We start from the raw sequence: 27,226 nt of genomic DNA, 5'->3' as shown, positions 1-27,226 counted from the left end.
TGTCCTGGAACTCTCTGTATAGGAGTCTGCCCTCAAACAGCGATCTCCCTGCCTCTGTTGGGATTAAAGGTGTATGCCACCATGCCCTGCAGGATTTTCTTTCTTTCTTACCCCCGCTCAGACAGGGTCTCTTCTGTGTAGCCTTGGCTGTCCTGGACTTGCTTTGTAGACCAGGTTGGCCTCGAACTCACAGCGATCCACCAGCCTCTGCCTCCTGAGTGCTGGGATTACAGGCATGCGACACCACACTTGGCAGGAGTTTTCTTGATGGCATTCAAATTTGCATAAAGACTATATGATTAGGTAGACCATGTGGTTTCCATAGCACAGAAAGCCTTCCTTTAAGCCTTAACGTTTCCCATGTATTTTCCTTCATCATCCAAGTAATTTTCTTCTTTCTCTCTCTCTTTCTTTCTTTCTTTCTTTCTTTCTTTCTTTCTTTGTTTTCTTTTTCTTTTTTTTTTGGACAGGGTCTATCTTCATAGCTCTGGCTGTCTTAGAACTCACTATATAGAACAGAGTGGCCCCAAACTCATAGAGATCCACCTTCCTCTGCCTCATTAGTGCTGGGATTAGAGGTGTGCACTACCACACCCAGCCCTACTTTCTTTTTTGAGACAATGCTAGCTTTGGGGGATCTGCAGACGTGCAGCCTCTTGAGTGCTGGAATCACAGGTGTGCATCACTATGTCTGGCTTCATGTAAGTGCTCTGCCCCGTGCATTTATTTGATTAACAGATTTTTACATGGGAGGCTTTGCAAAACAGGAGCAGACAGATCAGTGCCTTTTCAGGTTATGGAAGAATTGGCTTTAGATCTCATGAGCATGCAGAGACTGCTGCAGGTTCGTTTGAAGGTGAAAGTGCAAAGGTGCAGGCCCCAGTGGTTTGGCTGTGACAGTGCACCTCATTTTCAGTCTAACACTCGCAGGTGAACTAGCTTGGCAAAGGCAGATGCAGCTTGATGTACTTAACTTCAGATTGGGATTTACTTGAGCCAGAGGAGCAGCCAGGTCTTTGTATTTCTCTATAGTGTAACTGTGTTGGCTATGTGTTAAACACTGGCGATAACTGTGATGAACAACAGAATAGTTTTGTCATCATAGGCATGGTAGTGGGAAAAGACACATGCTAAACAAGAGCGTGCTATTACTATCAGGTGAAGAACAGGATGGAAAAGTACAGAATACGGACGGTGAGAGTGTAATAGACATAACTGGGTGTGCGCTGGGATTGGAGGTTGCTTCCAAAATGTCATTTGTGACCTGAAAGGTGGGTAGAAGGCCATGGAGGGTTTGAGGAGTTAATCAAGCAGAAGACCGGGCAAAGCAGTGCCTGCTCATTTTGAAGCAAGGCTTAGGGAATGGTTAAGATTTTTCCTGTGGGGTCTGTGGAAAATGAACTAGCTTCTAGCCAGGCGTGGTAGCGCATGCCTGTAATCCCAGCACTCCGGGAGGCAGAGGCAGGTGGATATCTGAGTTCAAGGCCACCCTGGTCTACAAAGGGAGTCCAGGACAGCCAAGGCTACACAGAAACTGTCTGGGAGGAGGGGGTGATGATCCAACTTTTTGAAATGTGATTGGCAGCCTGCCTTTAATCCCAGCACTCTTTTTTTTTTTTTTTTTGGTTTTTCGAGACAGGGTTTTTCTTTGTAGCCTTGGCTATCCTGGACTCACTTTGTAGACTAGACTGGCCTCGAACTCACAGCGATCCGCCTGCCTCTGCCTCCCGAGTGCTGGGATTAAAGGCGTGCGCCACCATGCCTGGCTTAATCCCAGCACTCTTAAAGGCAGAGGCAGGTGGATTTCTGACTTTGAGGTTAGCCTGCTCTACAGACCAAGTTTCAGGATAGCTATGGCTTCACTGAAAGACTATCTGAAAAACACAACAAGAATGTAATTGGCTTGTAAGAAAGTGAGAATGGATATGAGAAGAACAAAGAAGTAGATTGATACTCAGGAAGTTCCTGTATTTGGTTTCTCCTTTTGTGATAGCAGTGGGAGAGAAATGAGTAGCTTTTAAGTAAGTCTGAGGTTTTAAACTTAATGTTAATTTTTTACTTTATTATAGTGCAGTGGTGTGAGCACACTTGCCATGGCATGAGTTGAGGTCAGAGGACAACTTGGGAGTTACCTTTATCACTGTGTCCCTGGTATTGAACTGTGTAGCCAAGAATGACCTTGAGTTTGTTGTGGGTTTTGTTGTTGTTTTTTGAGGACAGGGTCTTCGTAGCCTTGGCTGTCCTGGACTCACTTTGTACACCAGGCTGGCCTCGAACTCAGAAATCCACCTGCCACCCCTAGTGCTGGGATTAAAGGAATGTGCCACCACGCCTGGCTGGAGTTCCTTGAATTTTTGATCTTTTGGCTTCCACTTGCTGAGCACAAGATTATTATATGTGTATGCTAGTATGCCTGCCCTTTTGATCAGTGCATAGAATGGTAGTATAGTACCAGAGTATTTGCCAGTGGTCGGTTTTTGTATATCCCTGCTCCCTTGAAGACAGCAGACAGCATCTTGCTGTTTTGCTGAGTTCAAATTCATGATCCTTCAGCCTCTCTCCTTAGCAGTGATACAGGCATGAGCTGTCGTACCAGGACCTTTTTGTAGTAATTATAATTACACTAAGATGACATCTGGAAATTTGTGCACTATTCTTAATTAAAAACATTTTTTTTATCAGAGAAACCCTGTCTCAAAAAACAAAAACAAAAGCCTGATTAAAATGCTCAGAGGTTAGGGGCATTGGCTGCTCTTCCATAAGACCTGAGTGCAATTCCCAGCTCATAACCATCTATAATGAGATCTGGTGCCCTCCTTTGGCATGCAAGCACACATGCTGGTAGGATACTGTAGAAATAATAAATCTTTAAAAAAAAAAAAATCTGTCTTTAGTGTCTATGGTTGTTTGGCCTTATGTATGTCCATGTACCATGTTCGTGTAGTGCTCTTGGAGCCAGAGTGGATTTCTGATTGCCTGAGCCTGGATCTGGAGTTATAAAGGGTTCTGAGCTGCTATGTGGGTGCTGGGAACCAAACCTGTGTCCTCTTCAAGAGCAGCAGGTGCTTTCGATTCAGAGCCATCTGTTCACCCCTCCCCCTTAATTTTTAAAAAAAGATTTATTTATTTATTTTATGCTCTGTTTTCATGCACACCAGAAGAGGGCATCAGATTACATTACTGATGGCTGTGAACCACCATGTGGTTGCTGGGAGTTGAACTCAGGTCCTCTGGAAGAGCAGCCCAGTGCTCTTAATAGCTGAGCCATCTCTCCAGCCCCCCTCCCCCTTAATTTTTCAAAAAGATTTATTATGTATGCAGTGTTCTGCCTGTATGTACACCTGCATACCAGATTTCAGAAGATTGTGAGTCACCATGTGGTTGCTGGGATTTGAACTTAGGACCCTTGGAAGAGCAGCCAGTGCCATCTCTCCAGCCCCCCCCCCCTTAATTTATTTATGTAACTTTATGTGTTTGTCTGTGTATATGTGCACTTTGGAGCTTGGAGAACAGTCTGTGGGAGTGCAGTCCTACATTTGACTGAGCTATCTTTAATTTAGGAGGTACAGATCTTGCCTTGTTTTTGAGACAGGGTCCCTCTACATAGCTCTGGCTGTCTTGGAACTCATTAGATCATTGAGAGTGTTCTCAAATTCACAGCGATCCACCTGCCTCTGCTTCCTGAGTGCTGGGATTAAAGGGGTAATGCCGCCTTGTCCAGTTCAGGAACTGCAGATCTTAGAGTCTTAGTTGCTTGGTTTGTTTGACAATAACTGTGTTGTTTTCTAGTTTAGGCTTAGCCAGTAACTAGAGAGTACTCTTTAAGGAGTATCCATTACCAGGCAAGTTGAAGAGACTAGTTGTTGAAGAAAGTGAGTTAGAGTAACATTTTCTTTAATGTGCTACTAAGTTCTCTACGCACTCAATACTGTGACCCTGTGTTTAAGGATCCCATGCTGCTGTAGTTATTCACTTTAACCTGTTGAAATGCATAAATATTTGGGGAGTAGTGTGTCATCTAGAAAAGCTAGAGCAAGTGTTCTCTACCTGAGAAAAGGGATATTGTTTGTATAGGATTTGCAATTTAGAGCTTAAGTGTGAATTAGTTTTCTATAGTGGCAGTTTGTAATTTGGAATGGCAGAAAAACACTCTCAGGCTGTGATTGTGAGTCTTCCTAGGGGTTTGTGCAGGATTGACTTGGTGTAGTGGATTGCACATAAAACACAGTTGCACGTAAAATAACGGCACAGTTGCTTGTGGTATGTAGCCTAACAGCCCTGATTTTGGATTATGGGGTTGCTGTCAAAAGCACTTAGATGAGTTTTTCATATATAGAAAATTACGATGATCAAATATAAATAACTTTAAAGAAAGGCATCTAAATTTTAGTGGACAGCATGGAAAGTCAATTTTCAGAGTAAACAATATGACATTTTTGTATGAAACCTAGTCTGTATGGCTTTTTAAAAGTTGTAATAGACGACACGAGCCCTTTAGAAGTGGATAATCAAATTCGTCTTTAGCAATGCAATGAGATATATGCTGTAATCTCCCCTGTGTCAGATGAATAAACTGCATTTCAGATAAGTAGCAGGAGTTGCTCAGCTATAAGGAAGCCCATAGCATTTGGCTGTAGAGCCCCAGCAGCTTGCCCTTCCTCGTTCAAATCACCCACCATGTTGATAGAGTGGAAATGCTGCAGCTCTCAATAGGTGGTGTTGGTACAGAACTTCTAAAACAGAGTTTGTATTAGTACTGTGTGATAACAGCAAAGGATGTTTAAGATCCTTAGGCAGGAGTTCAGACTTAGGGGTTAATTATTGTATTGTGGCCAAGAGGAATCTTTCATTAATGACATGCTTTTTAAGAAGGTGAGGACTGTTCATACTGTCTTTCTGCATGCACCGAAAAAGAAGATTGGATAACTCAGGCTCTAAAGGCATTCTTCTCTCTAACCTCCATCCCCACCCCTGACAGGGTTTCTCTGTGTAGCCTTGGCTGTCCTGAACTTGCCTTGTAAACCAGGCTGGCCTTGAACTCAGAGATCTGCCTGCCTCTGCCTCCCTGAGTGCTGGGATTATAGGTGTGAGCCACCTTGTCCAGCCTAAAAGACATTCTTAAAAATTAAAAAACTGAGCCGGGTGTGGTGGCGCACACCTTTAATTCCCGGCACTCGGGAGGCAGAGGTGGGCGGATCTCTGTGAGTTCGAGGCCAGCCTGGTCTACAAAGTGAGTCCAGGACAGCCAAGGCTACACAGAGAGACCCTGTCTCAAAAAACAAAAACAAAAAAACCAAAACCAAAACAAAACAAAAAAACTGTGCTGGGCAGTGCTTAATTCCAATGCTTGGGAGAGAGAGGTAGTGAGTTCCAGGCCACCCTGGTATATACTGAGTGACAGCCAAGTCTGCATATAGAAACTATCTCAGAAAACCAAAAAAGAAGCCAGGTGTGGTGGCAGCACTTGGATGGCAGAGGTAGGTGAGTCCATGACTGCCAGGACTACAAGAGGAACCTTGTCTCGGGAAAAACAAATCCAAAAAAGTTGAATTAATAAGGCCTGGTGGCATACACCTTTAGTCCTAGCACTTGGGAATTTGAGGCTAGCTTGGTTGATTTAGTTACAGGAACTTCATAGTGAGGTCTGTTTCAAAACAAAAGCCAAGAACAAACTAAAAACAAAACAAAGCAAAACCAAAAACACCAAACAAACCCAAATAGCAACCAACCCCTCAAAACAACTTAAAACTTGCACTTACTTACATTGTGTGTGTGTGTGTGTGTGTGTGTGTGTGTGTGTACATGCACACGCACTATCGCGGGCCTGTGGCCGTCAGACTTGTGGGATCAATTCTCTCCTACTGTGTGGGTCCCAGGGCTTGAATTCTATTTGGTATCAAGCACATCTACCAGCTGACCTTTCATCCTCTGAAGGACATTCCTTTTTGCTCTCTCAAAGGCCTATGTGAAACCTCAGCATTATTAAAGTAGATAGAGACTTTAAAAGAAACATTAACCTCATGTAGAACAAATTTTCCAGGGTTCCACTGCTGGCTTCTGAGAGCACCAAGCAAAACATTCATATAAATAAATCAATAACATTAATTAAATATATGTGGTAAAGTGTTCTGTATCAGATTGTCTAGAGCAGCAGTCACAGGCCACACATTGAATTTTTGAAGTACTGGTGATGCAGTCGAAGAAATGAGTTTTAAGTACTATTTAAATTTAAATACAATTCAAATGGAGGCCGCACTGTCAGCCTGTCAGGGTGGGGATGGAGGTTAGAGAGAAGAATGCCTTTTAGAGCTTGAGTTATCCAATCTTTTTTGGTGTATGCAGTTGGGGTTGGCTTGGAATAACAGAGGCCTTAGGTTCCACACGCAGGAGTATGGGATATGTTTGTTGGCATTTGGTTTTGTCTTGAGGGTAACAAGCTACTGAGTAGAATAAAAATTACGCCAGATGGTAGCAGTGCAGACCTTTAATCCCGGCAGAGGCAGGTGGATATCTTAGTTTAGAGACCAGGTTGGTCTATAGAATGAGTTCTGGGACAACCAGGACTACACAAAGAAGCCTTATCTTGAAAACAAAACAAATGAGCTGTTCAGTAGGAACAGTGTCCTTTTTTAGATGTAGTCATAACAAAAATGAGCTTAATCTTTAGAAAACTATTCCTTGAAGATTTTATGTATACAATGGCTTTTTGTTTGTTTTCTTTTTTATTATGTATAATGGTTTTAAAATGTAATTGCCGTCTCTTCCCCCTAACTCTTCCTGAGCATGTATTCCCACATTCTCTCATCCTGCCTTTATCTCTCACCCTCATAACCCACTGAGACTAATGACTGCAGTGTATGCTTAAAGCATTGCCCGTGCACATGGCTGCTGGTCCTTCCCCCTCCCACCATAACTTGAAACTAGGATGTCATGTAACCTCAGGTATTTTGGTCAAGTCTACCACTGTGCTGCACCTTCAGCTAATTTATTCTTTGCCCGCTTGATGGGGGTATATAAGATACTTTGGTCACACTGCCTTCTCCCACTCCTATGAGGTAACACTTTTGAGGTTAGAGTTTGAACAAAGGGCTACAGAAAACATGGAAGATGAACAGCACTGGGATTATGGTTTTACATTGCTCAGAAGTCAGATCTGGTGATTGTAGAAAGATGGAAGTTTGCCAAGGGTTAGGCGAGGCCACTTTTTTTGGAGTGAGATTAGTGGGGTAAGATTGCTTGAACTATCTTTTAAAGGGCAGCGTGTGGCCTGTGATAGCACATTTAAGTCATGTTTAGGAGATTTGTGATTTTCACTTTTATTTTTAAAGCTTGGCACTTTAATTTAAAAAAGGAACTACCTTTTATCTAGGCCCAAACAAAAAGCTCAGGATTCAGAGAAAAGTTCATGAGCTTGCAGGATGTGTTCTATCTGCCATAGGGTAGTACAGCACCTCTGGAAGGTGGGCTTAAAGGTTCCTAGCCTCTGAAGCCCGGAAAGACCTTATTTCTCTCCAGTGGGCTCCCTGCCCCCAGTATGACTTAATAGATATATTTAAAGATTTATTTATTTATTATATATATAGTGTTCTGCCTGCATGTACACACCAGAAGAGGACACCAGATCTCATAAATGGTCGTGAGCCACCACCATGTGGTTGCTGAGAGTTGAGCTCAGGATCTTTGGAAGAACAGGCCTCTGAGCCATCTCTCCAGCCCATGACTTAAATATTTTAATGTCTGTTTATTTGTGTGAGTGCTGTTGAGAGTGAACAGATGCCATGGTGTCCATGCAGGAGTCAGAAAACAGCTTGTAGCATTCAGTTCTCTTCCGCCTTGTGGGGCCTGGAGATTAAACTCGGGTTGACATGCTTGATGGCTGCTCCAGGGCTCTTAGTTTTGTTGAATTGGAAGATGTAGGTCTGTATTGAGGATTAGAGAAGGGCAGAGCTGGAGTGTGAAGCACAGAGAGAGGATTTAGAGTTCCAAGTCTGTCACTTTCAGACCCTAGATGAATCAGCTTTCTAACACTAATGGCCATTTCCCACTCATTTCCTCTCTGATAAATGGGGTAAGACAGGATGCTTCTGAGGGTAAATGGGACAATTCAGGAAGTTAGCAACCAATAAAGTCACTCTTAGCAAAGGGGGAAAGAAGAGAAAGCCAGTTACTGCAAAGGGAAGTGACATAAGCATAAGGAGAGTATGACCTGGGTCTAGGGGTGTTAGCTTGCAAAATAGAAGTCTAGACAACAAAAGCATTAACTAACTCCCTAGCCTACTTTTAAACACAGAGGGTTTTGTTTAAAATCTACAAGCAGGTTTCTGATTTTGCTTTTTAAAAGCAGCAGCAAAGGGAGTTAGAGTGGTGTATCAGTGGTTAGGAGCACATGCCAGTCTTCAGAGGGTGTGAATTCAATACCCAGCATTCACACCTTGCAAGCAGCTCACAACTCCAGCTCCAGAGGATCTGACGTCCTTCTGTCTTCCTTAATCATCTGCAGACATATATGGGTATGCATAAGTAATAGTAAAGATATGCTTTAAAAAAATAGCTCAATCCAGTATATGTACATTCACTTGGAAAAGCATTCAGGAGGTGGGAATGAGGTTTCTTGGCAGTATACTGTTGAGACTGGAAGCTAGTTCTAAATAAATTACTCTTTGCCCAGACAAATAGGGTAAGAGTTATTTACTATTGTTTTATATGTGTGAGTGTTTCCCTATGTGGAAGATGGATGACGGACTGGGTGGTGGTGGTGTACACCTTTCATCCCAGCACGTGGGAGGCAAAGTCTGGCAGACCTCTGAGTTCGAGGCCAACTTGGTCTACAGAGTGAGTTCCAGGATAGCCAGGACTACACAGTGAAGCGATCTCAAACCCCCTCCCCCACCAAACAAAGATGGTTGATGGTGAACTCCAATGTGGATGCTGGGAACGTAATCAAACGCTTTTAACCACTGAACCCCAGTTGTTCTTATAGACTGTTAATTTTGAAGCTGAGCTGTGTTTAAAAAAAACAAGACTGGTCTGATATGGGAATGTGTTGCTTTGTATTGGAATTTGAATATGCGATATGGAAGGTTAGGGTGGTAGTTCTTATTGGTTTTCTCTGTTTAGCCCTGTCCTGGAACTTCCTCTGTAGATCAGGCTAGCTTTGAACTCAGAGATCTATCTGCCTCTGCCTCCCAAGCTAAAGCGGTGTGCTGCTACCACCCAGCTACCCCCCCTCCCCCCACAGGGTTTCTCTGTGTAGTCTGGTCTTTCCTGGACTTGATTTGTAGACCCGGCTAGCCCCAAACTCACAGCTATCCGCCTGAGTGCTGGGATACATTACAGGCATGCGCCACCATGCCTGGCTAGGATGGTAGTTCTTATCCTGTCCACCTCTCCTCAGTATTTTATTTTATTACATATATATTTATTTATTTATTTTACATTTTAAAATTAATTTATTCATATTACATCTCAATTATTAGCCTTTCCCCTGTTTCCTCCCATTCTTCCCTCCTTCCCACTTCCCCCCTTCTCCCCTCCCCTATGTCTGTGACTGAGGGAGACCTCCTCCCCCTATATATGCTCTTAGAATATCGAGTCTCTTCTTGGTAACTTGCTATTCTTCCTCTGAGTGCCGCCAGGCCTCCCCCTCAAAGGGACGTGGTCAGAAAAGGGGCACCAGAGTTCGTGTGAGAGTCAGATCTCACTCCACTCAACAGTGGAGAATATCATGTTCGTCAGCTAGGTCTTGGTAGGGATTCGAAGCTTACTGCCTATATTCTCCTTGGGTGGTGCCTTAGTTTGAGGAGGACCCCAGGACCCCTCTCCTCAGTATTTTAAACAAGTAGCCATCACATAAGACCTGTGCTGTAGCTTTTAAATGACAGGACTCATCCTAAGGCTGTGTATGTCATGACAACTTTACACAGTAGGAATGTAGAGGTTGTAGAAATGTCATAATGCTGGTAAAATACATGGCTTACACCTCAAACCATAGACAAGCAGCACTCCCTGGATTCGTCAGGTTGTATTTATATATTGTGTGTATGTGTTTAATAATTAAAAAGAGGCCACAAATTTAAGGGGAGTGGGAAGGGCATGGGAAGCGTTGGAAGGAGGAGGGAAATGATAATATTTTAATTTAAGAAATTTCAAAAAACACGTGGTTTTTAGGTGATAGTTGGAAATTTTTCATATGTATCATAGTAAGGTCTGGTTTCTAAATGTTTGTTTTTTTCTTCTAGGGCTTGTGTTTCTTTTGGTCCTAAGAATCGTTCGATCGGAGCAGCAGCTAAGAGCCAGGTACAATGCCCGACTGTCTTCCCTCCTGAAATGACTTATTTTTGATTGTTCTCTTTAGTCAGCACCAAAGCCCTCTTTCTTATGTACTTGTAGGAAATGACAGCAGCATACAATATATAATGCAAATTGCTACTGTATGTTGTTGCCTGGATATTTTTCTTTATGCTCCAGGTTGCCCTACAACTCAATTTGTAGCTTAGGCTGACCTTCAATTCAAGATCTTCCTGCTTCAGCGTCCCATGTGCTATATGCCAGCGCACTCAGTCTGCATAGGTCTTTTAAAAGCAAAGGGTTGGTTGAGCAATCCCAGCACTCTGGAAGCAGAGGCAGGTGGGTCTCTCTGAGTTCAAGGCCAGCCTGGTCTACAAAGAGAGTTCCAGGATAGCCAGGGATATTACAGAGAAACCTTGTCTTGAAAAACCAAACCAAACCAAACAAAATAAAAGCAAAGGGTTGTTAATTTTTTGTATTTTAAATGCTCTTTGAAGTCTTTTCTGCTGGGTCTTTAATCTTTCTTGTATCTAAGGTTATTGTAATCAGGCTCCACAAGAAAAGACACAGTCCCGAAAAGGCTTAGTAAAGACTTGCCATGTGCTTTGTCAGCCGGGTCTTGATATGTTTGTTTGTTTCTGAGTAACCAGAGCAACAAAAGCTCAAAGAACCTGTTACCCTGAATGTCTGAGGTATCTATAGAGTTAAGGTGTTCCATGTTTGACTTTGTTCCAGTACAATCTAGAGCAACAAATGTGTGAGTAGCTTTTTTGACCAGGTAGGACCTAAAATGAGCCTAGATGGTGCTGCTGGGGCTTGGGAGATGGCTCGGTGGGTAAAGTGCTCTTCTCAGAAAATGAGGTGGGATGCAGCAGTGGAAGGAACCTGACATTGACTTTATGTGCACACAAAAATCAGAGAGCAGTTTTTTGCCTGTGGATGGATGGATGCATGAGGCCTGGGTGGTTTGTTTTATAATCCCAGCGCTTGGGTGGTGGGGTGTTTTAGGGTATCTATTGCTGCAACAAGGCACCATGACCAAAAAGTAGGTTGGACCCAGGCTTGATGACACATGCCTTTAATCTTAGCGCTGGGGAGGCAGAGACAGGCAGGTCTACAAAGAGAGTTCCAGGATAGCCAGGGATACACAGAGAAACCCAGTCTTGAAAAAACAAACAAAGGAAAAACCAAGTAAGTTGGAGAGGAAATGGTTTATTTGGCTTATGCTTCGACATTTCTGTTTATCATCAAAGAAAGTCAGAGGAACTTAAGCAGGGCAGGAACCTCAAAGCAGGAGCTGATGAAGAGGCCATGGAGGAATGATGGCTTACTGGCTTGCTCAGCCTGCTTTCCTATAGAACTCAGGACTACCAGCCAGGGGTGGCACCACACACAATAGCTGGGTCCTCCCCTATTGATTACTAATTTAAGAAAATTTTATTTGTATTGGTGTTTTGCCTGCATGTTTGTCTGTGAGAGGATGTTGGATCCCCTGGAGCTGGAGTTAACAGTTGTGAGCTGCCATGTAGGTGCTGGGACTTGAACTCAGGTCCTCTGGAAGAGCAACCAGTGCTCTTAACTGCTGAGCTATCTCTCCAGCCCTACAGCTGAATCTTACGATGCATTTTCTCAATTGCTGGTCCTTCCTCTTGGATGACTAGTTTGTGTCAAGTTGACATAAAATCAGCCAGTACATGGAATCAGGAGGATTACTACTTCTGGCTTATCATTGGCTACATAGCAAGTTTAAGGCTAGCCTGGGACAAACGAGTAGAGACCTGCCTCAAAGAAAAATGGTGCTTCGTTTTTTTCCCCCTTTGGTATTTCGAGACAGGGTTTCTTTGTGTATCTTTGGCTGTCCTGAAACTCACTCTATAGACCAAGCTGGCCGTAAACTCACAGCGATCCGCCTGCCCCTGCCTCCCAAGGGCTGGGATTAAAGGTGTGCGCCACCATGCCTGGCTGTTAGTTGGTTTTTATTTGAGTGTTTCAGTATTTTTCTCCTTTTCTTTCTTTGTTTCTTTCTTTCTTTTTTTTCCCCCCAAAACAGGGTATTTCTGTGTAGATAGATGAGGCTGGCCTGGAACTCATAGAGCTCCACCTGCCTCTGCCTCCCAAGTGCTGGGATTAAAGTTTGTTGCCACCGTATCTTGCTTGTTTCAGTCTTATTTGTAGAGAATTCTGAATAATTTGGGGGGCAGTTGATAATAAATTTATGTTTACTCTCAAATGGTTGTTCTATAAATTTTGTCAACGGATTTGTTTGAAATTGCCTTCCCTACTGAACAGTTAGTGTATTACGCTGGCTACCTAATTCTGTGCTCAAGAATTGACTGATATACTGAGTTTCTGTTTCAGGCCAGGCCTGACTTTGGAGGCCTCACTGGTTTGGCTTAGATGGAAAGGAATTGTGTAGAGAGCCTTTTCTGTCTGTGCAGGCTGCTTGCATCTCTCGTGCTGTGAGTAAGAAGAGCACACATTCATCCTGGAACTTAAAATGTCCACCACTGTTCCCATTAGTTAGGGTCTATTCTAGAGAAATTAGGAAATGTATCTAGAAAAGTATAGAGATTCTAAAAGTCACTTGTTCAACCATTATGGAGAGAAATGACTGTTACTTTTATTATTATTACTATTTTTTTATTAAGCCCAAGACCGTGTGCATGTTGTGTGCCTATTCTTCCTTAGCCTCACTTACCTTCCCCCACTCCCCTTCGGTTTTTCTTTTCTTTCTTTCTTTCTTTTTTTGGTTTTTCGAGACAGGGTTTCTCTGTGTAGCCTTGGCCATCCTGGACTCACTTTGTAGACCAGGCTGGCCTCAAACTCACAGCAATCCGCCTGCCTCTGCCTCCTGAGTGCTGGGATTAAAGGCGTGTGCTACCATGTCTGGCACCTCACGTTACTTTTTGAGATTTATTTCTCTCTCTCTCTCTCTCTCTCTCTCTCTCTCTCTCTCTCTGTGTGTGTGTGTGTGTGTGTGTGCGCCCACAGAGGTCAGAGGTATTGGGTCCCCTGGAGTTGGAGTGACAGGTGGTTATAGGCAACTGATCTGTGTGCTGGCAATTTAATTCAGGTTCTCTGGAAGAGCAGTACTTGCTCTTAACCACCTAGCCACCTCTCCAGCCCTCTTTTGTTCCTTATCCTTGTAAGCATCTAAAAGTGGTTTTCCCTGTAGTTGAGATCATACTATATAGACACTTACAAAGTATTAACCTTTATAGTATTTCAGTATTTTGGCATAACATAGTTTATTTCACTTCCCTGTTAAGAATAGTTGGAACCCCCCCCCCCACTCCCCACCCCCAATAAAATAGCCTTTGTTTTGCACATGTACTTTGTGGTAATTTTTCTTCATGGGCTGTGTGTGTGTGTGTGCTCTAGAGATTGAATCCAGAGTGGTGTGCGTGCTAGGTATTTGACTTCCTATATCTCCAGCCTATGCTGTCTGTTTAATGAGAATTTATGAGTTAAGTATTTGTTCCTGGAAAGTTTGAAGCATAAATTAGTAGTTTATAAGTTAATATTCATTTTCTGTAAATATTAAAAGTTTAGGAACAGGAAATATTTTAAGTAAGTGCAGACTGATGGAGAGGAAAACCATACTAGATGGTTGTCAGCCCTGCCACTGAGACCCACGGAAACCCCTTGTTCTCATGTTACTTCATTTAAAAGGTTGAATGACTCGGGAGGCAGAAGCATGTGGATCGCCACCTTGGTCCTCCAGAGCAAGTCCAGGACAGTCAAGGCTAACACAGAGAAAACGTGTCTCAAAAAACAAAAACAAAAACACCCTAAAACAAACAAAAAGGTTGAATGTGTAAAGAAAATTGAAGCTTGGAAGAATATGTTTTCCTCATCTCTTATTAATTAAACCTTTTTGGGGGGTGGTGCACAAGCACTTTAAGATTGTTACAGAAAGATATATAGATGGTTTAGTGAATTAGCCAGGTTCTTTTGTCTCATAGCAAAGAGTTCCCCAGGGACACATGGTAAAGGACTAGGTTTATTAAGAAAGAGAAAGTACTCATGAGAATGGGAGTATGCCAGGCACCTGCCTGTTGGGTGTTTTTCTTTTCTCCTCTTCTCTTTTTCCTTCCTTTCCTTTCCTTTCTTCTGATTCTGATTCTGATTCTTTTTTTTTTTTTTTTTAAGATTATTTATTATGAATACAATGTGCTTCCTGCATATATGCCTGCCTGCTGAAGAGGGCACCAGATCTCGTAGATGGTTGTGAGCTACCATGTGGTTGCTTGGAATTGAACTCAGGACCTCTGGAAGAACAACCAGTGCTCTTAAACTCTGAGTCATCTCTCCAGCCCTCTGATTCTTCTTTCTCCTCTTTGTAATTCTTTTTCTTTCTAATTTCTCCTGCTGCTTCTTCCTCTTCCTCATTATGTAGCCCTGGTTGGCTTGCAACTTCTCAGTGATCTTTCTACTCTTACCTCCCCACTTGTCATACCCCACTGCGTGGCTCTATAGGAACATTTGTGACTTACAAAGATCGTAACTAACCTTAGGCTATTGAAAATTGAAAACCGAATGATTTTTCTATGCTGTGCTCTCTACTAGGTAATTTCCAATGCCAAGAACACAGTCCAAGGCTTTAAAAGATTTCATGGACGTGCATTCTCTGATCCATTTGTGGAGGCAGAAAAATCTAATCTTGCATATGATGTTGTGCAGTTGCCCACTGGATTAACGGGCATAAAGGTAAGATTCTGCAGATAACTGTTATGAGGCAGGATTTCATCAGCTCAGTGTGTATCTAGTTCTGCTGAATCTGTAATGAAACATTGTCTACACGTTTTTGTAAAATCTAATATGTATGAGTATTTTGTCTGCATGTATGTTTGTGCACTGTGTGTATACCTGGTGCTCTCAGAATTCAGAAGAAGGTAGCTGGATTCCCTCGGACTTGAGTAAGAGATAGTTTTGAACCCTTATGTAATGGGTACTAGAAATGGAACTCCCATCCTCTGGAAGAGCAGACAGTGTTCTTAAGCCCCTCAGCCATATATCTTCAGCCCCAGCTGATAAAGGCTGGCAGTCTTTGAAAGATTGATGGTTTGGGAGCTATTGATGGTGTTATTCCTTTGCATTGGAAGCCTGAGGAGTCATGCTAACTTGATCACTTCTATTTGTGGTGTTCACAGAGAGCTACCATTCCAAGATGATTTTAGAGAAGACTTGTGGAAGAGCAGGCCAGAGAATAACTTTAAAGTTATTAGCCAGGTTTATGTCTGTAGTTATGTCAGTAGGACTGAAGCTGCAAAGAGATGTTGTTCTAGGGGAAGAATGATTTTTATCTTTGTATTTGGAATATTACAGAAGAATCTTTGGAGCAATAGTGACCCCATCACATAACACTAAGAGGTTGTGATTTGGATTGTTTAATGTACCTGCATCTCCTACAGTGGAGTAAAAGGAATCCAGGCAAATGAGTATAAGAGCCGATATTTGATGTGTTGGGTTTTTGTTTTTTGAGACAAGATCTTATTTTGTAACCCAGGGTAGTCTTGAACTCACCCTGCCTTGGCCTCCTGAGTGTTAGCTGCCATCCTCAGCTGAATGTGGTATTTGAGACCAAAACAGTTGTAGAAATAAGAATCATGAGATTCTTGCTAGAGGTGGTGGCACATACTTGGAATCCCAGCAATGGGAAGGCAGAGGCAGGCGGATTGTTGTGATTCTGAGCTCAGTCTGGTCTATAAAGAGTCTAGGACTGCCAAGACTACACAGAGAAACCCTGTCATAGGGGGAAAAAAGATCCAAAGGGGTCTGATAGTAGAGCAATTTTTGAGGTCCAGATTGAATCCTAGTACTACAAACAAACAAACACACAATCTGAGAAGACTTTGTTGTTTCTGTTTTTGTCTTTTCGAGACAGGGTTTCTCAGTGTAGCCTTGGCTGTCCTGGAGTCATTTTATAGACCAGGCTGGCCTCAAACTCACAGGGATCTGACTGCCTTTGCCTAAAGTGTTGGGATTAAAGGCGTGCGCCACCACGCCCGGCTAAGAGTTTGAATGTCTGCAGTTAGATAAGGCTGGAATGCACAAAGGGAAAGGGAAAAAGGTTTTATGAGGAAATGGGGACTCGTTACAGATAAGGCGGGAAAAGGAGGAAGACGATCCGAGGGGATCGGTCTATGTAAACAAAAGGCGTAGGAATTGACCAAGAGCCAAATAAAAAGTCAGTAGGTGGGGCGGTTACAAAGGAGCTCAGTGAGGCCAGTCGGCCACTGTCTCTGTTATGATGTAAACTGACCAAGTGAACTGAGTTTAGGATTGGAGGACAGTGTGGAGATGGTTGCTCAGATAAGCTCCTCCCAAGTTGAGGGTAGAGGACTGATTCTGGATGTTAACTGCTGGGCGGGGCTAAGGGTGGAAGGTGGGTTTTCCTGGGCAATACTTGAGCATTTGGTTCTTAAAAGGGCAGCGGACTTTATCCAGGGCAGGGCTTTATCATGAAACATTTCCTGAGACTTGATCATCATTCATTCATTAGCCCAATAAGCATTTCTGGGGCATAATGAGCCCAAAACCTGTGTTCTGGTTGTGAAGATGAATATTGTAAACACAGTGTATAGTGTACACAGTATGGCAGGCGGTGAGGTAGTTTTTACCACCAGTTTGTATGGCAGGGTGGGATGAATTGCTGTTGGCTCAAGTAATTGCCTCAAAGTTGTGGTTGCCTTTTGCTGTCATGTTTGGAAAGTATGTTAAGCCAGTTCCCTCTTGAGGCACTGTTACATTGAGTAGGACATGAAGTGGACTAAAATTGGATCCTTTCATCTTTTTGCAGGTTACATATATGGAAGAAGAGCGGAATTTTACCACAGAGCAAGTGACTGCCATGCTTTTGTCTAAACTGAAGGAGACAGCAGAAAGTGTTCTTAAGAAGCCTGTTGTAGACTGTGTTGTTTCGGTGAGTTTGTCTCTGGTTTTAGGGAGCTGCTTTAAGCAGGGAGAGCTTCCACAATCCTCACGTGATGGGGCAGATGCTTCTTTTTTTTTTTTTCTTTTTTCCTTTTTTCCCCCCCAGACAGGGTTTCTCTGTGTAGTCCTGGCTGTCCTGGACTCACTTTGTAGACCAGGCTGGCCTTGAACTCAGCAATCTGCCTGCCTCTGCCTTTTGAGTGCTGTGATTATAGGCGTGCGCCATGATGACCGGCATGACAGAGGCTGCTGTTTTAAAGATTTATTTATGTATACAGTGTTTTGCCTACATGTACCTGCATGCCAGAAGAGAGCACCAGATCTCCATTTAGATGGTTGTGAGCATTATGTGGTTGCTGGGAATTGAACTCAGGACATTTGGAAGAGCTGCCAATGCTCTTGACCTCTGAACCATCTCTCCAACCCAACAGAGGCTTCTTTAAAAAAAAAAAGGGGGGGGGGGTTCCTAATTCTTGCTTAGAAGTCCTTGCTGGAACTTGGGAGACAGAGGCAGGTGGATCGCTGTGAGTTTGAGGCCAGCCTGGTCTACAAAGTGAGTCCAGGACAGCCAAGGCTACACAGAGAGAAACTCTGTCTTGGAGCGGGAAAGGTCCTTAAGATGCTGGGCATTGTGGCTCATGCCTGTAATCCCATTACTCTGGGAGGCAGAGGCAGGTGGATCTGCATGAGTTCAAGGCCAGCCTGGTCTGCAAAGCGAGTCCAGGACAGCCAAGGCTGCACAGAGAAACCCTGCCTTGCAACGCGCCCCCCCCCTCCCCAAGTCCTTAATACCTCACTTGGTTTGAGTGATGTGCTGGGATGATTCTCCTGCAGTGAAAGGATGCTGCAGACAACAGGAAAAGGTAATGAAGCAGCTTGTGGAGGAAATGAGGTACAGATGCACTCATTCCTTCACAGAAGGTGTAGGAACCTGTAGTGTCTAGTTACTAGATGTCAGGTAGGCATCAGCTTTCTGCAGGCTTTTGTAAAGAGAGTGGTTTCTGTTGTAGGTTCCTTGTTTCTACACTGATGCAGAACGCCGGTCAGTGATGGATGCCACACAGATTGCTGGTCTCAATTGCCTGCGGTTAATGAATGAAACAACAGCAGGTAAGAGGGACTGTTGAATGAAACAAGTGTGGTTAAGCGGTATTAATGAGGCTGGGCATGGAATACCTTTATTTTTTTATTTATTTTTATTGGTTTTTTAATGGAATGCCTTTAATCCCTGCACCAGAGGCAGATCTACAGAGTTGCAGGACAGCCAGGACTTAAAAAATAAGTGGGGGGAGGGGTGATGACTAATGGGTGAAACAGCAGCAGATGAGAGGACTACTGTTAACGCCTACTTTTGGATTTGTTAAGTATTGAGTTTCATTCTGTCCCCAATGCAGTACCCAATGTTGCTGAGATTTAAAAAACAAACAAACAAAGGACAAAACCGGTTTGTTTTATTTTTATTTTTACTTCCCTCGAGACAGGGTTTCCATTTGTAGCCTTGGCTGTCCTGGACTCACTTTGTAGACCAGGCTGGCCTTGAACTCACAGTGATCCACCTGCCTCTGCCTCATGAGTGCTGGAAATAATTAAAAATAAAATTTTTTATTGCTTAAATGAATTTTAGTATTTAGGAGATGCTATATTAAGCTTAATTTTTCTCTTGTAGTTGCTCTTGCATATGGAATCTATAAACAAGATCTTCCTGCCTTAGAAGAAAAACCAAGAAATGTAGTTTTTGTAGACATGGGACATTCTGCCTATCAAGTTTCTGTATGTGCATTTAATAGAGGAAAACTAAAAGTAAGTATTTTTCCAGAAGACTGAAATTACGAATACAGTTATTACAAATTTTTGATGTTTTTTTTTCACCAATGGAAACTTGTGGGTCACCTGAGATGCAGATATTATGGGAGGAGTGGAGGTTGTGGGCCCAAAACAAATTTTACCCACAATTGATGGGGTGTGAAGCAAAGAGCATGGATTCTCTAGTCATGATATTTTTCCCTGTACTGTGTGGGGAGTGGTGCATCCTGGGAGGCTTCTTTGGAGCATTTTCCTCATCTGTTCTCTTGGTAAATTGAGAGGCTGAGAGGATGTGTAAGGTACTCTTGAGATTTGGAGAGTTCTAGAAAGAGGATATTGATTGAGCTTTTGGATGCTAAGGGACACTAGACTAACAGTGGTAGCTTAGGTTTCCAGAACACTTTGAGCTCCAGAGTAAGCACTGTTACATTCAGAATTGGGAAACTGTTGAAAGACAGAGATTGCCACTGCACGTGTGCCTGGCTCCTCTGAGGAGCTGCACAGTGAACCGAGGCTAGCTGTCCGTCTGGATCGGCAACTTAATCCATGCCTGCTTCAGTTACTTGAGTTGTGTTTCAAAGTTCTTGGTGCTAAGGTTTAAATTTGCCCCTGAACCTCATGGGGCAGTATAGGAGGGACTAATGTGAAATACTCAGTAGTTTAGAGAGCATTTTTTAGTTCTAGTTGTTAAATTGCTTTTTTTGTTTGTTTGTTTGTTTAGTCTTTGTTTTTGAATGATAGACTTGGTTTTGTTTTACTTTCTTATCTATAGTCTAGTTTTTTTTTTTGTTGTTGTTGTTTTTTTGTTTGTTTTGTTTTTGTTTTTATTACCAAACATTGCTTGGGCAAATGAAGATTTATAAGGATTGTAGATATAAATTGTGGGTCAGACATAATTATCAATGTTCAGGTAGTACTTTAGGCTGGGCATGGTGGCTCATGACTGTAATCTTAGCCCTTGGGAAGCAAAGACATATATCATAATTGAGACCCGTCTGGTCTATAAAGCAATTCCTAGGCTAGTCAGGACTGCGTAGTGGAAAAACAAGAATAAAAGCACTGGTGATGGCTGAGTGGATGAGGCATGCTTGCTACTAAGGCTGATGACCTGAGTTCAGTCCCCAGCTCAGGTTTTTTGAGACAAGATTTCCTTGTGCAGCCTTGCCCGGATGTCCTCAAATCACTCTTTAGACCAGGCTTACCTCGAACTCACAGAGAACTACCTGCCTCTGCCTCCCAGAGCGCTGCAATTAAAGGCACGTGCCACCACTGCCTGGTGAGAGAACTAACTTTTGAAAGTTACTTTCTCCATACATGTGGAGATCCCCAATAAATATGTGAATAAATGTATTAAAATATAAAATATTAACCTCTTTCTTAGTTAAGATGTCATTGCTGTGGAGAGACATCATGCCAAGGCAACTCTTAAAAAGGAAAACATTTAATTAGGGCTTGCATACAGTTTCAGATGTTTATTCCATTATCATCCTGGGAGGAAGCATGGCAGCTGGAGGAATCTGAGAGTTCTGTATCTTGATCTTCAGGCAGGAGGAGGGGACATTGGACAGAGCTTGAATATGAGAGACCTCAAAGACTGCCCCCTTCCTCCAACAAGGCCATGCCTTCTAATAGTGCTGCTCCCTATGATCCAAGCATTCAAACACATAACCCCGGGGGGCCATACCTATCCAGACCACCGGAACCACTGATAAGAGTTTAAGAAAGGGATTTTGAGACAAGCTTTTACTTTGGCTTAGCCTAGCCACAGACTCTCAGCAAGTGTTGTGCTTTAGACTGGAGTTCTGTGATTGCAGATGTGTACCTTTACACCTGGCTATCTCTTCCTATTGCTCTGTGATACTGAGGGTTGAACTAGGGCCTCATGCTTCTTAGCAAGTGTTCTACTGCTGAGCCACATCCTCACCTCACATGGTAGTTGAAGAAAATAAAATTGTAATTGTTGTACTTAAATTCATGTTCAGTTTTTTTTGATTAACATTAAAATTTCTTGAGCCTGTCAGTGGTGACCCACGCCTTTGATCCCAGCACTGAGAGGTAGAGGCAGTAAGATCTGCCGAGTTTGAGGCCAACTTGGTCTACAAAGAGAGTTCCAGGGCTATGCAGAGAAATCCTGTTTCTAAAGCAAAATAAAGCAAACAAAATTCTTAAATTTTTTTCTCTCAAGACAGGGTTTCTCTCTGTAGCCCTGGCTGTCCTAGAACTCTCTCTGTAGACCAGGCTGGCCTCAAACTCACAGAGATCTACCTGACTCTGCCCCTTGAGCCTGGGAATAAAGGCGTGCACCACCATACTTTCCTTCTTACTAACATTTACTGTTCATTAAAAAGGTTACGAGTTGGGTAGTACTGTGAGTTTGAGGCCAGCCTGGTCTACAACGCTAGGCCAGGACAGCCAAGGCTACACAGAGAAACCCTGTCTCGAAAAACCAACTAACCAAACAAACAAACAAAAAAGGTTTTGATTTACAGGCTTTGTTGCTTCACAAAAATGTTGCTTATTTTGTCATCTCTTACTGGGTCTGCTTTAGATCCAATTAATACTTAAAGATTTGGAAAACTGTCAATGCAAGCTTGCCAAACTATATGGCACATAGAAACACTGCAGTTGCCTGGACAGTGAGAAAAGGATTGTCTGTTTTATAGTGTGCGTGTATTTTGGTTTTGGTTTTTCAAGAAAGGGTTTCTCTGTGTAGCCCTGGCTGTCCTGGACTCGCTTTGTAGACCAGTCTGGCCTTGAACTCACAGCGGTCCACCCATCTCTGCCTCCCAAGTGCTGGGATTAAAGGCATGCGCCACCACCACCTGGCCTCATAGTGTAGTATTAACAAGGATTATGTCCTTCATCTTTATTTTTGGCCTTGATGAACATATTTTCTTGCCTTTAAAAAAATGTATGGGGCTAGAGAGATGGCTCAGAGGTTAAGAACACTGACTGCTCTTCCGGAGGTCCTAAGTTCAATTCCCAGCAACCACATGGTGGCTCACAACCATCTATAATGTGATCTGATGCCCTCTTCTGGCCTACAGGCCTACATGCAGGCAGCACACTGTATACAAAATAAATAAGCCTTTTAAAAAAAAACATGGCCAGGTGTTGGTGGCATACACCTTTAATCCCAGCACTCTGAATTCAAGGACAGCCTGGTCTACAGAGTGAATTTCCAGGACGACACAGGAACTCTGTCTCAAAAAACTGAAAATAAAATAAAAATAATAAAAAATAGAGTACGTATCATGGTAAACTATAAAACTGATTAACTATTGGATTATCTTTTTCCCCCTGAAGGTTTTGGCTACCGCTTTTGATACAACACTGGGAGGCAGAAAATTTGATGAGGTGTTGGTAAATCACTTCTGTGAAGAATTTGGAAAGAAATACAAGCTAGACATAAAATCTAAAGTGCGTGCTTTATTACGACTGTCTCAAGAATGCGAGAAACTCAAGAAATTGATGAGTGCGAATGCTTCAGACCTCCCTTTGAGCATCGAATGTTTTATGAATGATATTGATGTGTCCGGAACAATGAATAGGTAACCATATTCTTAATTTTAGACTTAACCTTCATTTTGTTTAAGTGATTGTTGATACTATGGTGATTAACATGTTAAAATTATAGGCCATTTGGGACCCAGGTGGTTTTTTGTTTGTTTGGTTGGTTGGTTTTTCGAGACAGGGTTTCTTTGTAACCTTGGCTGTCCTGGACTCACTTTGTAGACCAGGCTGGCCTCGAACTCACAGTGATCCACCTGCTCTGCCTCCTGAGTGCTGGAATTAAACGCATGCACCACCACTGCTGCCTAGCAGGGATCCAGTTTTTATGTAAAGGTTGAATCTGGTGGTTCTAGTAATGGAGATTGAAAGATTTGTTCTGGTAACTTATGACAGAGCTCTTGTCCGCTGAGCCATCTCTCTAGCCCTTGTTCTGGTAACTTAAATGTTCCTAAAGTTAACTTCAGTATATATGAGACATACTACTGGTTGTCATAAAACTAGTGAACCTTGCTTTAATGCTGAAGTAGGATGAATTTAACTTAGGCACCAATTAAAAACTTGCTCTTTTTAGGTAGTTCAGGATCATTTGAGGGCAGGAGCCTTTTTTGTACAGCACTGCAAGAATTCTGGGTAATTGACATTTAAGGCTATTTCAGAAACATTCAGTGTTTTTTGTTGCCCGATTGTGTTGCTTGGATGAGGCACTGAAATGTTTTTTGGCTGTGAAGTCCGTTGGTAGAAATCAAGCAAGACTGATGGCTTGTTTGGGAAAGTGTGCCTGAGTGACCCTTAAAAAATTTGAGATGGTATTTATTGCTGACCAGTGTCCAAGTTTTTCCTAGCTCACCCTTTTCTCCTGCTTGGAAATTTCTGTTTGTGTGTGGGCCTCCTCCTTAGTCTTGTGTGTCTTGAGTTTGGAGGGAGGGAGAGGCAGGCAGACAGACAGGAACTCTTGAGATTGAGGGTGGGCCAGTGTGTTTTAGAAATTTGTCAAAGCCGGGCGATAGTGGCGCACGCCTGTAATCCCAGCATTTGGGAGGCAGAGGCAGGTGGATCGCTGAGTTCGAGGCCAGCCTGGTCTACAAAGTGCACCCAGGTCAGCCAAGGCTACACAGAGAAACCATGTCCCGAAAAACCAAAAAAAGAAGAAAAAATTTGTTAGTCAAATGCTGTTAATAAGAGTTACATAGAAGCTGGGTGTGGTGGTAACCTGGAGGCCAGAAGTTGACGTGGACAAGTAAAGGTGATAACTGTCAAGCCTTGTGAACTGAGTTCAATCCCAGGATCCACAAGGTAGAAGAAGAGAACCTCTACATGTGAGCCACAACACATGTAAACACACCTACACACACACACACACACACACACACACACACACACACTCACTCACTCACTCACTCACTAAAAGGCAATTAAAAAGTTCAAGGTCATTTAGTTATGTAGTTTGAGTGCCTTGATCTCCATTAGACATTACTATCATAAGTCTGTCATTTTCTCTAGACGCGCAGTACTCAAAGACAGAAGAATCTGCTCTACAGGGCAGGGACGGGAATTGTCACTTCATTTAATCCTCTGGGTAGATGTGGTAATTTTGAGGTTTTAAATTAGGCAACTGCTTGAATGTGCACCATCAAATGAGGTTGAGGCCAGCCTGGGAGATGTAAGATCCCATCTTAAAAAAATAAAGTTCATACACCACACAATGAAGCATTTAAAAACAACCGGTTGGGAAGCACCGCTTGTAAATAGTGGAAAATAGTCGTGGCAAAGTCCCGGTCTGTAAGCGGGTGGGGTGGGGCTCTGGTTCAGCTTCCCTTTGTTCTCTGCACGTATCACGGCCCCGAAACCATGGATCTATGTGTGGCTGTGCGTTGTGCATGATGGTTTTGAGGCTTATTCATGAGGAACTGTGCACCACTGCATCATTGCCTCTTTTGGCAAATATTGTTGGGTTGTGTGTGGCTGTGCCATATACCCTTTATCTACCAGTTCATGTGCATTCATACATATTTTGTTGGTTGAGTATTGAAATGAACATTGTGAACAGATACTTGAGTGTCTGTTTTCAGTTCTTTGAGGTGTGTACCTAGGAGTGTGTTTGCTCGTGTTGTAGCCCTAACTTCTGTTTGTCTGTGCAAGCCACTTTATGGAGCCCTCTCTCCAGCCCCTCCACTTTAATTCAGTTGTTCTTAAGTTAAGCTTTCCTGAGTAATAGTTCAATGTTGACTATGTTTTGCAGCCTTGCTTGTCTTGAGAAACCTTGCCTGGGATGTGACAGTCTTTGTTGAGTCCTCTGGGGCCTTGCTACTGGCTTATTTTGTTCTCACTTTGTGGTTAGTTTACATATCTAATATTTGTTCATTTATAAATTATTTTCACTTCCTTTTTTTGTAGCTGTTGGCAGACAGACTGCACATATTAAAAAAAAACCTTAGTACTTTAAATGTATAGCTCAGTCGTTTTTATATATTCATAAGGTGGTCACTCATGACAATGTCTAATTATGGAATGTTTTTGTCATCCTCCCAAACAGAAAGAAACTGAGTCCCATTAGCAATCACTGTGAGTTCTACGCATTTTCAAGGCAGATACTGTCTTTGTGGATTTGCTTATTCCTTTTGTGCATTTTTAGTGGAAATAAGGATTTCTAGGTCTTTTCAGTTCTGCTCCAGACCCTTTTATTTGTGAAATAGTTGTCACCCTGCAGCCCTACTTGGCTTGGAACTCACTGTAATGTAAGCTGGTCTTCATCTTGACTTACGAGTATTGGCCTTACATCATGGCCACTTTCTTGAGCTCTTTGTTTTTTTGTTCTTTTGCTTTTGTATTTTTCTGAGACAGAGTTTCTCTGCGTAATAGCCCTGGCTGTCCTGAAACTCTCTTTGTAGACCAGGCTGGCCTCGAACTCACAGAGATCTATCTGCCTACCTCTGCTTTCTGAGTGTTGGGATCAAAGACGTGCACCACCATGCCCAGCTTTGTTTTGTGTTTTGTTTGTTGTTGTTGTTTTTTTCAGTCAGAGTTTCTCAGAGCTGGCTGTCCTAGAACTTGTTCTGTAGACCAGGCTGGCCTTGAACTCAACAGAGATTCATGTGCCTCTGCCTTGTGAGTGCTGGAATTAAAGGCTTAAACCAAGACTACCACCTTTACTTTTGGAGGCAGGCTATTTTATATTATTTTAGGCCGATTGAGGATGACTTTGAACTCTTGCTTTTCCTTTATGCATTACCTCCTGAGTGCTAGGATTGCTGGCGTGAGACACCATATCCTGTTTGTATATTGTGGAGATGGAATCCTGGGCTTCGTGTGTGTGTGTGTGTGTGTGTGTGTGTGTGTGTGTGTGTGTGTTTATCTGCTTGTATGTAGGTGTACCATGTGCATGCCTGGTTCCCTAAGAGATCAGAAGAGGGTGTTGGATTCTCTGGAACTGGAGTCATGGTCATAAGCCACTATGTAGGTTCTAGAAAAAGCAACTGTTAACCCCCAGCCATATTTCTAGCTCACTTGCTTGCTCATTCATTCATTCATTCCTTCATTCATGGATTTTCAAGACCGGGCTTCTCTGTAGCCTTGACTGTCCAGACTCACTTTGATGCCCAGGGTGGCCTCAAACTTACAGAGATCCACCTGCCTCTGCCTCCCAAGTGCTGGGATTTAAAGTGTGCGCCCCAACGTCTCGCATCACTAGCTCATTTTAAGGGAACTTTTAAGTTTGCCCTCCATTGCTATCTTGTCTTATCAGTGGATGTTGATCCTCCCCTCCTCCACATACATATTAATTAACAGTGTCTTGGCTTATCACCTGATTTATTTTTTGACAGTTTGACGCATGTATCTCTCCATAGAGCTGGAAAGAGTTCAGTGATTAAGACCATGTGCTATCGAGGCTGGAGAAAGGGCTCAGAGGTTAAGAGCACTGACTGCTCTTCCAAAGGTCCTGAGTTCAGTTCACAACCACATATAATGAGATCTGATGCCCTCTTCTGGCCTGCAGGTGTACATGCAGGCAGAGTGTTGTATACGTAATACATCTTTATAAAAAAGAAAAAAACCCACTGCTTATCTTGGAGAGACTCTGGAGGATTCAGTTCCCAGCACCAACCTGGTAGCTCATAACCATCTATAATCCCAGTTCTAGGGGATTCAATACTCTCTTCTAATCTGAGGGCACCAAACTATGCATGTATGCAAATATATTTGTTCCGTCAAAATGCATGAATACATGAAATAAAATGAGATAAATCATGGATGAACCTTGAGATGTTGCTAGTTATTATACTGATTTTGAAAGAATTGAGTATTACATATTTCTGTTTATATACAATGTTCGGAATAGACAAGCCAAAACCCAGAATAGTTAAGAAACAACCAAGCAAACAAAAAGATAAAAGATTCTGGAGGAAAATGAGGGATGGATAGAAGCAACCTGTTCTGTTTTTAAACCTTGTAGACAACTGGCAGAAACTCCTATGTCAGTATTTATTAATTAGTGTACAAGGTGTTGATAGAGGAACCATGCTTTTTTTTTTTTTTTTTTTCTCTAATTCTAAACTTACCACCCCACCCTCCCACCCCCGAGACAGGGTTTCTCTGTATAACAGGCCTGGCTGTCCTGGACTCACTTTGTAGATCAGGTTGCCCTCAAACTCACTGAGATCCACCTGCCTCTGCCTCCAGAGTGCTGGGA

The 27,226-nt window shown here is 42.8% G+C and overlaps 1 protein-coding gene across 2 annotated transcripts in view; it reads left to right on the top strand.

Annotated features, from left to right (window-relative positions):
• The window catches only part of Hspa4 (heat shock protein family A (Hsp70) member 4), a 45,886-nt gene that overhangs the window by 2,592 nt on the left and 16,068 nt on the right, over nucleotides 1–27,226 (top strand). For both annotated transcript variants that reach the window (XM_051168251.1, XM_051168250.1), the window contains exons 2-7: nucleotides 10,239–10,296; nucleotides 14,857–14,997; nucleotides 17,090–17,212; nucleotides 18,234–18,333; nucleotides 18,890–19,023; nucleotides 22,333–22,577. In XM_051168251.1, the coding sequence (XP_051024208.1) occupies nucleotides 10,239–10,296; nucleotides 14,857–14,997; nucleotides 17,090–17,212; nucleotides 18,234–18,333; nucleotides 18,890–19,023; nucleotides 22,333–22,577 (801 nt within the window). The remainder of the gene's footprint in view (nucleotides 1–10,238; nucleotides 10,297–14,856; nucleotides 14,998–17,089; nucleotides 17,213–18,233; nucleotides 18,334–18,889; nucleotides 19,024–22,332; nucleotides 22,578–27,226) is intronic.

Source organism: Acomys russatus, chromosome 25, assembly GCF_903995435.1.
Source record: "Acomys russatus chromosome 25, mAcoRus1.1, whole genome shotgun sequence".
NCBI lineage: Eukaryota > Metazoa > Chordata > Mammalia > Rodentia > Muridae > Acomys > Acomys russatus.
This window is presented reverse-complemented; position numbering and strand designations above follow the sequence as displayed.